The sequence below is a fragment of the Leptosomus discolor genome, chromosome 3 (assembly GCF_034619465.1).
Source record: "Leptosomus discolor isolate bLepDis1 chromosome 3, bLepDis1.hap2, whole genome shotgun sequence".
NCBI classification, from domain to species: Eukaryota; Metazoa; Chordata; class Aves; order Leptosomiformes; family Leptosomidae; genus Leptosomus; species Leptosomus discolor.
The window spans coordinates 60046390-60058477 of NC_141393.1; the positions used below are offsets into that span (position 1 = coordinate 60046390).

At 39.5% G+C, this 12088-nt stretch overlaps 1 protein-coding gene across 3 annotated transcripts in view; it reads left to right on the forward strand.

The window, feature by feature from the left end:
- PATJ (PATJ crumbs cell polarity complex component) overlaps positions 1-12088 on the forward strand; it is a 146851-nt gene that overhangs the window by 108494 nt on the left and 26269 nt on the right. For all 3 annotated transcript variants that reach the window (XM_086462139.1, XM_086462140.1, XM_086462141.1), the window contains 4 exons: positions 462-554; positions 5125-5196; positions 5704-5818; positions 6365-6498. In XM_086462139.1, the coding sequence (XP_086318265.1) occupies positions 462-554; positions 5125-5196; positions 5704-5818; positions 6365-6498 (414 nt within the window). The remainder of the gene's footprint in view (positions 1-461; positions 555-5124; positions 5197-5703; positions 5819-6364; positions 6499-12088) is intronic.

Consider the following 12088-nt stretch of genomic DNA (forward strand, 5'->3'; position numbering starts at 1 on the left):
AGCTTCAGCTTTACCAGTTCCTCTGGGGTGGAGCACTCAGTCCTGCTGCTACCAGCCTGTTTAGATTGTATGAACGAAACTGTGCTGAACATGCATGAGACTCTCCCCTCCTGACAGAAGTCTGGAGAAGGCCTCTTAATACAAACTCAGCAGTTTTCACAGTTAATAGGGATTAGTCTGGCCTTGAAAGTTGACCCAGATCTGCACCTAAGTGCTAGTATTGGACTACCTTGTGGTATTTTGGGCCAGCCAAGAGGAGACCGAGGACTGTCTTTCAAAACTTGTATTACTTATTTGTCTCCTGACATTAGGATGCTTTAATTGTGGATCTTTTTACTTTTTCATGCTGCTTCTTGTTTAGAAAAACAAAAGAAAAGGTAAAATTGTCAAATTTTTTTTCTTTAGCTGTTATGAGGGAATCATAGCTCTGTTTAAAAACTGTTATCAATCCTTTCTAGCAGGATCATGGTGGCACTGAACCTGCAAGCAGTGAAGAAGACCCAAGTTTGGAAGTTGTCATGAAAAGCTTGACTGATGAGGAATCCAACAAAGCTGTAAGTGACTTAAAACAATACTTAATGATGATTAGAGCTTAGAAAATGGAGGTTCATTGGCTTGATTTGTTTTCTCTCCACCTTTGTGTTGGACTATTACAGCACACTTTTGTCAAGTAATGCCCAGTACATGTAAAAGTATTGAATCGAGCTCTTGGCTTTACATACATAGACTGTTTTCATGAATGAATAAGTCAGTATAATTTGTTAAAATACTGAGATAAGAGGTTTTATGTAGCATTTTGGCCCTTTCTTGAGTTCTTTCTCAGTGAGGGGATTGAGTTTCCAGTCTTGCCATCCATGTGTGACAAACTTCAGAAAAAAAGCCAGGTCTGTAAATCATATTCGTATTTATATTCATAGCTTCATAAATTCTAAGGCCAAAATGTCTATTATCATAATCTAGTCTTGCCTCCTGAATAACATAGCTATAGAGTTACTCTCAGTAATTTCTAAATCAAGCCCATAACTTCTGGTTTAATGTGTTGCTGTCAGTGTGCACTGTAATAAATACCGAAGTTCTCATTGATATAGATGGATTTTTTTTGTTGTTTAATATGTCAGGATTGTGCATTATCAGAAATCTGAAGTCCTTCAGGGTGCAGCTCTTTTTTTTTTTTTTTTTTTTTTTCTGGGCTCAATGTTAAAAGTTTAAAATGGAAAACTACTAAACATGTTGAATAGTGACTAACCTAGAGGTACATAAAATTTGCTGAGACAGGCTTTTTGTCCAACAGCCTACTTCTTTTTCAAGGAGAGCATTGGCTGAGACTTGCTGTGCGTGCACAGTCTGCGTGTGCTGTCCTCAGCTAAGGAAACCTGATGTTTCTGAATATTTTTTCTTCGATGTCTCCTTCCTGCTCCATCATGTCTTTTGCGAAGAATGTCCTGGGTTTTGCAAATGTGTATTGAATATACATAATGTTCTATAGCTAGTAAGTATTTAATTAACGAGTCTATGAACTCCAAGAGTTAGGAAGTCTAATGTGCTATTCAAGCATCAGAATTAACAGCCCATGTAAAATGAATTAGTTTGTGTCCCTAATGGATTACAAAAAAGTTGAATTATTTGCATTTGTATTTGGTAGCCTTGTGCAGAATCCTCCTTTGCTGGAGGGATAGATACATAGATAGATAAATATTCCTCCTGGAATATAAATGAATCAGAGTTTTATTGTATATATTTACAGGTGTAATTCACCTGGTTTTATTGCTGTTCTTGCTCAACTTGCCAAGAAACTTTTGAGGGATTACCAGGTAATACAAAAAATTGCTGAAAGACTGAAGTGGATAAAAATAATATATTGTACGAAAATGAACTCTTGGCTTTTTGAAAAGTGTTAGAGGAAGCATGAATTTGGGGGCAGGGGGTGGAAATTTGCAGCAATCCAAGGTAGGTGTGGAGGGAAGACGCCACTTGAACAACAGGAAACCCAGCATATATTGGCGGCTTCTTTTCAGACTTGTAGCAAGAAAGAAGGGAACTGTGGAGCCAAAGGGTAGAAGTTACAGTGTTTTAGACTGAATGGTAAAAAAAAGATGATAAAAAGTTGGTGGTAAGAATTGTCCAGAACAGGGCAATGGCAGAAAGGTAAGAGATGACAACGGCATGGATTTATTCAGGTGAGGAGAACATCAGTATAGTACTTAGTTTTTCTTTCCCAGTATCCATACCAAGTTATCTTGTCTTTCCACTTAAATTGTCATATAACAGCAACTGGCTGCTACAGTTTACTTTTTGTCTTTGGAACTCAAAATGCTTTATCCAGCAGCCCAGTATTACTATCCCCACTGCAGCACAGAGAGGAGTGACCTGTCCCATGTCACTGGTGAGACCAGGAGGCAGTGAGTGTGTCACTCTTCTGGCTGCTGCATAGCCCTGCCTTCATTCAATGGATACTTGCTTACAGGCAACTCACTGATTTTTCCATTGTATAAATAGATACTGAAAAGTTAAGGGGTACAAGGTGGATTTAGAAAAGTATTGGAATGCCTATAGATCCAACGCTCATTCCATAATGCCTTCAGGTGGGCCAGTCCTTGGTTTACAGGCATAAATAGATGAATAATGGCAAAAGCCAGTTTCATAATTTCAGAGTTTTCTTTCAGTTAGGATTTTAAAACTACGTAGCAAATACTTCTTAGTGTATCTTATTTTTGTAAGTGCGATGGTTGTGATCAGTCCCTTCTGACCAGAAGGAAATGAGCTTGTAGTCACATTGGTGTCAAGACTTTGACAGTGCAGTGCAGCACAAGACAGCTCGTTATTTTGAGGAAAAGCGATTTCTCATGTAGTCTTTTAGTGACTGTTGAAACTAAAGAAAACAGTGCCTTGTTTTTCATAGCATGATGATTGCTACTAGAGCCTAATGCTAGTTCACCATTGTTACTGAATTTCTTGGTCATGTGTCAGGAGAAATCAGGAATGTAAAAGTCAACAAGTAAGATCAAGTTCACTGAGTAAATAAAAAGTATGAGCTTATCAGCAGAGATCTTGCACAAGTATGTACAGCTCAATGCATGGGCAGGATGTCTCACCAAGTGACAGCTGTAATAAGAAAAAAAAATTTTAAAATTCACATCATTCCTTATTCATTTGTTGCTGATAAATTTTTCAGTCTCTCCCAAGATACTTTTTGTTGCCACTTCATCACTTCATAAAGTATAAAGTTATATAATGGACATCATTGTAGACTTGGATGATAAGAGAAGGGGGAAGAAAACAACTTTATTTCTGAACCAGAGCCAATGGAAGTGATAGGCAAAGTCTGCATGCTTATTAGCTGAGGTTTGAGGTGACCTGGTAGAAGGTTGTGGTTTTCTGAAGACTGTAGCTATCTCGCTTTCCATAAAGTGTCATTGGAAAAGAATTGATGTATGGGGCTTTGAGATGTTCTTGAAAATTTAAACTTTACAAAAGTGAAAATGGCTTGAGCAGTCGTTGTGTGTGCTCTGAAAGTTGCATCGCTAGTGGCAGAGCCTGTACGTAATTCAGTGTCCTGTAGGTGGGATAGTTAAAACTGATGTTTGGTATGTGAGAATGAATTAATTTTCCTTAAAAGAGTTGAAGATGGAACAATAATCTGTCTTCACCACAAACAGAAAACATGTCCTCGAAACATTGGCAAAGAGGAGGGGCTTTGTAAAAATGCTTTTGGATGCGTTTGAGGGAATTGAATTAGATTAAAACAGTCACAAAAGCTGAGTGTACAATTCAGTGCTTGAGGGGCTGGAAATCTTTTTATTTTGTTCAGGTACCTCTAGCATACTCTGAGTTAAATGGAGAAGATTAGAGAGATTTAAAGGTGATGCTTGGTGCTTACTTGATGTGCAAGATGTGGTTTCAGATTTTAGTCACATACCAGAATGAAATAGGGAAGTATGAAATAATTTTTCATTGCTCATTGAAACAATCCCTCATAAAATGACAAAGCAGTCTTCCCATTTCTCCCCTGACATCTCTGATAATACGAGATCACCACTTTATCTTTTTTCTTGTTATCCGTTTAGGTAATAGTTACAGTTGTGTAGTTACAGCAAGCTTGGAGAAAAATGCAGGAAAAAAAATAGAGAGGAAAAAAAAAAAGCTGGTGGGGTTGGCATGATTTAATATAATAAAACTGCAGGAAACAAGGCCAGTATTTTCAAGCTTGATTACCTAAAATTTGATTTCTGTATTTTTTTTTTAATGTATGAATTGTCATCTTAATTAGAAATTCTTTTGAGATGCAGACTATCTCTGTTGTCTTTTGAAGTTAGTACTCGGCTTTTCTGACAACTAGGCTGTTTATCAGGTTTTTTTAATGTGGGGTAAGATAACTAACTAATACTGTGATCAAAGTGGCCTAAGTTTGGCGAAGAGCTAACAAGGAGAGGACACTGTAACTGTCTGGAAGCAGTTGTAGAAGTAGGAGAGAAAAGATACTTTTTTTAATGTATTGCAAGGATATGGAAAGAAATTAGGATACAAGTGGAGCCCGTGATTGAAGTGCCATTGTTTGAGATATTTATAATGAGTCTGGATGATGCATTTTAAGCAGTTTCTTTATTTAAGTGCTGGCAGCATGCTCAGTGCTGCGTAGGACTACCGAAAAAGGGAGGGAGAAGGAGAGAAGAGAAAACTTGGAACCCCTTCCTGCTGTAAGCACCGATGGGTCTATACAACTACCTATGTGCTCAGCACACAGATACCTGCACATTTCCACACAGCATGGGAATTGCTGTCCCGGTCACCCCAGAGGATGCCCTTCCTCCTTCTTTAGAACTTCGTATTGCTCAGGAGCAATATAGACCATGTGTGATAATCTCTTCCCAAAAAATCCCTTCCTTACATTGTATGCCTTCCAGACTATTGGGTATGTTTTTAATAATTCCTAATATTCCCGGTATTCATACTAGCTTTTCCTCTTCCAAGTTCTGGGCTTCAGCTTTGTGCTGTGTTACAGATACACTTACATGAAGAAATACCACTGTGTTTGCCTAGAATCATCATTTTGAGTTTTGGAAGATATTTTATTTAAGCTAATGAGACATTTTCAATGCACCTCACTTTCTTTTTTTCACTTTTTAGGATGTGAAATGTAAAGCTGACACGCCAGTGGTGGCAGATCTGCAGGAAACGGAGGAGCAGCTCCCGGAAAATGTATGTGTGTTTATGTTAACCAGTAAGGGGCAGTTCTTGGGGCTTGATCTAGTTGAAAATTGAGTGATTTATAGGGGGAAAGTGTTAACTGGGGAGACAGTAAAATAATTTTCTTGGTGGAAACTCAAAAAATTACTTGCTTCTCTTTAAGTACGTGGAACTAGTCATACAAGCTAATGTCAAGGATGTTCTTTGCTGTTTAAAAGTAAAAAAAAAAAAAAAACCAAACCCATGTTGTTTAGTATGAGAGGCACAACTGAGAAAGGGGAAGTCCTGTCCTTACTTCCTTCATGAGTATATCTGAAAGCACAGTTATCCAGTCATCCTGTTTTTCCATTTATTTGTGAAGATAATGTTTTCAATTCATCTATGCTTATTGCTTGTTTTCCTTCTATTGACTTAGTTAGTGGATTTAGTAAGGTACGATAATCAACTAGTGATAATGTCCATGTAACATACCTTTCTGTGATTGATAACTGACCTCTTTTGCTTCTACTTTGCTTTTAGATCCTGAACCACATCAAAAAATCCAAATCTTCAGCAAAAGCACCAGTCAACTTACAGATGTCCCTGGTGCCAGCACCTACTTATCTTTCTCCAGAGGCAGAAGTCACCAGCCGTAGTATGAACCAGTTATTTTTTCCACCAATATAGTGTATATTTAGTGCCCTAGCCCAGCATGGACCTTTTCTTTTTCTTTCCTTATAGCTTTTGCTGAGGTTTTTTTCTTCTGAACGTCTAATAACCTATTTTAATTTATTTTATAAAGCGTTGGTATTTTCCTCTCATTTTGTAATTTTTGAGAGCTTGAAAATGTTTGTTTTTCTCGACTTTTACATGCAAAGGTGGCGTTCCTCCTTTCAATTAAAATACAAACAGAAGGAAAGGCAATCTGGGACATCCTGTCACTTCCACAGTGCTGGGACATGGCTTTATCTGAATTAAATGTCCTCCCAGACATTTGCTCTGAACATTTACCCACAGAACTCTGGAGTTGTTCTGATTTAGAGACTTCAGAAGTGACTCAGAGTAGTAGTTCAGATTAGATTTGTGAGGGTGAAGAGCAAAATACAAGAGCTTAATTAGTTGCTGTCATACAATTCCTTTGATGGTTTTCATATTCTCATTGAATACTGTGACTTATTTCTTTATCTTTTCATGTTCTTAGGCATCTTTCCACCTCCACTGCCTGTGGATCCAGCGACATGTCCTATAGTTCCGGGGCAGGAGATGACGATAGAGATATCTAAGGGTCGGTCAGGCCTAGGACTCAGCATTGTCGGGGGGAAAGACACTCCACTGGTGAGTTTCAGTTAAACTAATATTTACTGTCTCTGTTAAAGAATAGGAGACAAAGAAAATGTAGAAACTAATGATGCCATTAATCTGTAATTGGTCTAATGTATTGTTCAGTACAGGGAGGAGAAACCAACAACTACAATCTCCAATAACAAATTGATAATTTTTCCTTGTATCAGATCTGTTGTTTTCTGTTCCTGTTTAAATTGAAAGGTTTGTGTTTCAGTAGTGCTTTCTGCTATGGTCAGAGTTTACAAATATGTATTCTTTCTTACCATTGTGAATTGAGTTTCAAGCAGGTAAGTTACCAGAATGGTTGTACTAGAAATGAATGTCACAAAGGTAGAGCTACTTCAGCAAGGTTAACATCTCCATCTTGAGAGCATAAATGCTTAGTAGCTGTTTAAACAAACTGTGATTTATCTCCCTGCCAGCGAAAGCCCTTGCTGAACAGAGGTAAACCAAAGGTAATCTTTTATTGTTTTCTGTGTCTTTCTGCTTAATCTTGCTCTTGGCTATGCTGTTTTTTAAAAAAAAAATCTTCCAACTAAATTAAAATGTATCAGTTCAAGTGTAAACTCAGCAAGTTAGTTACGCTAAACCCTTCTCTGCCTCTGCTGTTGCTGTTTCCACTCCACTTTCCGTTTAAGTGATGCTATGTCACAGTATAACAGAATGTCAGATGGGGGGGTGGGGGGTGGGTGTTAAATGTCATATTCATTTCTTTGAGCAAACAAGTCTGCTGCAGAGGTGTCTTTACTGGGTTCTCCTGAATCCCCTGCTGCAGAGACACTTAAAGCAATAGAGCTACTCTGTTACATGCAGTTGTTCCCCAAAATATCATGGTGGTGTATCATTAAGCAATGAAGTACTGTGAATGTCAGCAGCTACAGGCAGTTGTGATGTAGTAATCCCGTTCCAAACCAAGAACAAAGAAGGAAAAACCACCCCAAGGAAGTTGAAAGGAAAAAGCAAGTTTTATTTCACAAAGCGTAGGCTGCATCCTTTACAGTATTAAAGCTGAAATTGGAAAAGGTTCAGCCTTTGGTCCCATTTATCCAGGTCTCCAATTATGCAGAGTTGGGATGAATTGCTCTGTTTGACATGGAGATAGATCTGAGTTATGATGAAGGCTTAAATCAGCCTATATGGTTTTCATTCTGTCCGGCCACGCGCTGTTTTATACCCAGTCCCTTTTTTGTCAAGCTCCTCGGTGTTGAGTAAATTCAAATAAGGAGTTCAGGGTTAGTCATCTCTCTGCTTTTTCATTTAACTGGAATTTAGAAATAATACATGGCAGTCTGTCAGATGCAGTCTGGTACATGTCTTTCATGAGATTTTAATATAAATAAATGAAAATTATAAATACTTGCTTTACAGAGTGGATGAGAAAAATGCAAAGGATTTTATTCTTTAGATTGAGTAAATGGTTTTGGTTCAGTATTACACTTTCATTAGTTTATTCATTGAAGTGTCCTAGAAATTTAAAAATCGATGCACTTGATTGCAGTAACTGAAATTCATGAAGGGAGGGAGGTCCAACTTTTCATACTTGTGATCCCTGCCTTACAGGACCAACAAAAGTGATACCCTGTTTTCTTTTCCTTTTTCTGAATCTGCTTATTCAAAGGCAAGCAATGTTGTTTCATAGGAAACAAGCTGCTTTTGTGAGACCACAGTCTAATCTGATGGCTTACTGTGCACAGAGACCCTCTCTGGTATTCTCCATAACTTGCTTATCCAAAACGGGGCATGCAAACCCTTCTCTTTGATGCAGGTAGCCAAGGTTGTGTCTTTCTGGTGGGATCATCATCGCTCTGTCTACTTTGTACTACTGATCTCCCCCAAATTATTTTAATGCCTTCCTTTTTTGCCACGAAGTCAGAAAAACTTGTGTTAAGGAATTGAAATGGAGTTTGCATAACATAATGAGGAGGAGTAAAAGAAAATACTACTCAGGACTGTAGGGAAGTTTCTTTCTGAGTTCCATGGATTAGAGAGGAAATATAACAAAATAGGTACATGGAACTGAGTGATGTATCTTGTCTTGCTCTCTGTCGTTTGTTTTAACTCAGTTATATAGATGGACATCTTTTGTATTTTAAAAAAGGCAAAATAAATTGATTTACACCTTCACTGCTTATGTATGTGTTATGCTTATGGGCCATAGGAGTTCATCAGTTTTGAAGGTCTGGCGTGGCAGAATAGGGGTGAATCTGTGGGAAGTGTCTGTGTGCCACACAGCTGCAAAGACTTTTTCTGTTACCTTTTTGTCCTCTGAGAAAACAAGACATGAACACGTGTTTCTTCCTCCTTTTCCTACTGAGATATCTTTACTTTGTACCTGCACAGGTGTGTAAGTGCGTATGAATCGATGAAGGTTATGAACCCCGGTTCCTAGGATCTCAGAAGTAATTTATCAGGATGGGGGATACAGGGAGGCTGCTCCTTAGTAGAATGTGTCAAATCTAAAGTGGCTACGGCAAGAGTGTAAGGGCCTCATCCATGTGGTATTAAAATGCACTTGATCTAAAAATGCTTAACTGAGTGGTGGTAGTCAACGCTGATGCACAACAGCAGCTCACATGTGATGGGAAAGCTCACTTCAGAATATTTTGGATCGCTCTTGAACACGTGATGTACAGTCCCAGCTTTTGGAATAATAAATCTGGCAGCCCACTAAAGGGACGCACTGCTTCAAAATGAAATATAGAGTGCAACTTTGAAGTCATAACCTTAGGAATCTCATCAGAAATCACCAAGTAGAGACTTGAAAATTACAGGCTGTGAGCAGGGAGGTTAATTGGTTCAGGAGGTTGGAAAGTGATGTTTTAACCCCTGTGAAATGTTTTTTGTTGAGAAGATGACCATCCCTTTAAACTTGCAAAACCTTTCAAGTTGCATTTATTATACGCAAGGACTGTGGCTGTGTGTTTAGGGGAGCAGGAGAGCATGAGCTGGAAAGAAGTGCTTGTAGAAAAGGCACGAGGAAGGAAGGATTGTCCTTGAGAGTTGTCTTCATGTTGTTGATCTTTAGACTGCTGTAGCCCTTCAGCAGTGCTGTTTCATTTTATTCTAAGAGTTGATGTTTATTTTTATTTTTTCTTCACTGTCTTTCATTTCACCTTCCCATGTACCCCTGAGAGAACACAACACATGGCCTCTGCTTTAAAGCAATTAAACTGCCAAGTGGAGCTGGCTGAAGTACAGGGCTTTCAATTTGTGAGAAGATTTTTTTTTTTTTTTTTTTGGTTATAGTCCAATCAAACTTGTAAAAGTAACCTCAGGGTTGGAATTTTAAAAAAAGTGTTTTCAGAAACATCCCAAAACGAGGTTTGAGGCTCTAACTCTGCTCCCCAGGACACCATCCTGCCCTCTTGTCCCCCTCGTTGCTGAATTGTATATAAATGCTTGTCAGCTCCACCACTGCTAATGGCAGCCATAAACCTGACAGGGGTGTCATTGTCACTCAGCAGCTGCCGGTGCTCCCAGGGTGCCTGAACCGCTCCAGCCACAGGATGCCCAGCCTTCATGAATGTGGCAGACCTGTTTGAGCAATGCCTGCGGTGCAGCTCTGAGAGCCACAGGCGCTGCAAACCCCAGCGTGCTGGGCAGGATGCTCGTGCTTGGGCTGCCAGCTCTGAGCCTGGACAAGTTGTGACTCTTAGATGTGGAGTTCAGATTTCAGACTTGGGCATTCATGGCAGCAAGCCATCGTTGGCATGGCCAGGTGGCCCAAGACTGCACAGGCTGAGACTGTATGGGTCTGGGACGAATAACCGGCCCTGCAGGACACAAGACTTGCAGCACTGGATAGTCCAGTTATTCACCATAAATTTAGGATATGTTCCTTAGTTATTCTGCTTTTGATCCATGCCATTCTGCATAAGTTGTTTCAAGGCAAATAATTTAGTTTCAAGTAATAGGCTTTTTCCTCTGAAACTGTTTTGCCAGAGTTTTTATGAGTTTTCTTCTTAAATCATCTGAGAACAGGGCATCAAGGAATTGTTTAAAAAAAGGTGTCCTGGTACTTCTCCAGATGGCATATGAGGTTAAATCATCCAAACCCAATTATCACCCAAGAGTGGGTGAATGCTGTGATGTCTTCTCCAGTTAGCAACTTGCAATGAGCCATTTTCTATAAAACAGGATTGTCAATTTACGGGGATTTTATTCTTGGCAGTACATGGAAAAAACATTGCTCTAAGATACAAACGTTTTCTTAGTAGGTGGGAGCACTGTTTTGCTTCCAGTTAAATAATTTAGTAATGGTTGAGTTGATTACTCGTAGTTATTGACTCTGTATTTGCTGCTGGGGTGATTAAGACACTCAGACATGCCAGAGGGGATTCAGGGAATTCAAGGCTGGTAGAGACTGGTACAGGGACATTCCCTCCAGGCAGAGTTAGAAAACCCTGGAAGAGGAGGAGAGCGCAGGGGCTCAGCTGGGGCTTCAAATCACAGTTAAGTACTGAAGAGGTACCTATGATATAAAAGAAAAAAAGGTTGCAGGAGCAGTAACCTAGGGGCTCTGTGGAGGTGGAGTAGCTAGGAGGTGGTCATTGTCTGAACCTGACATAGAAAGGGAGAAAAGAAGCACGCTTCATTCTGTGTCTTTACTATGGAAAATGACAACAAACCTCTTATACTGGGTTGTCTACTTTGAATTTGGTAAATAAAAGGGTTTTTTAGTTTTGCTTTCAGCTGACTTTCATAAAAAGCATTTTTAAGGCAGTTAACAAACTTCAAGGTACTCCATCTGCAAAATAAAATGATCCACAAAGCCAGGGAACTGGGACACTTTAGCAGTGCTCCAAAAAGTAACAGAATATGCCTGCGCTTAGCTGACACTAGTTGGTGTGAGAGCTGGTAATGCTAGAGTCAGAGAGGAAAAAGCTTTCTCTAATCACCTCGGTTAGCCCGGAAGGCTTTCTGGCTTGCAGTGGAGCAGGGGGAGCTTCGTGATGGTGAGGATGCAGTTTGACAGAAGAATATTTAGATTCATTCTGTCAGTCCAGGTGAGTCATACCTTGCATGAACCCCATCTGTTAAGGAAGGGCAAGGGAATAATCAAGAAAACTGTGACTTTAAAGTGCAGCTGTTCAAGACCCAGTGTTTGCCTCTGGAGCTGTGAGGGCTAATTACCCTGCTAGGATCTCCTTGCTGCCAAGAGCAGGCTGTTACTAATATCGAAGGCAAGTCTGATATCTCTGTTTTGTGCCGTGCTGCAGTCAGCAGTGGGGACCTACCTAAACATGGGGACTAATGTGACTTCTGTGTTACTAAACAAACAGGTTCTCCCTTGGTTGATCTTTCTTCCCTCCCTCCCACCTCGGTTATATTTAGATCCAGGCAAAAATAGCTTTGTCATTAATAGACAGCCTAGGTCTGAGCAACTTTGTAGACAGTCATCAAGTGCAGCTAAGACTGAAACTGCTTTAGTGGGATATGCTTACCTTGTGACTACAAATGAAAAGCAAGGTGTTTGCCTTGGGAGGGTTTCAGCAATATATTGGCTATAGATACTTTTGCTGTTAAGTCTATCACACAATTAATAGAACAATAGAATGAAAAATGGTAATAGAAGTCCTAA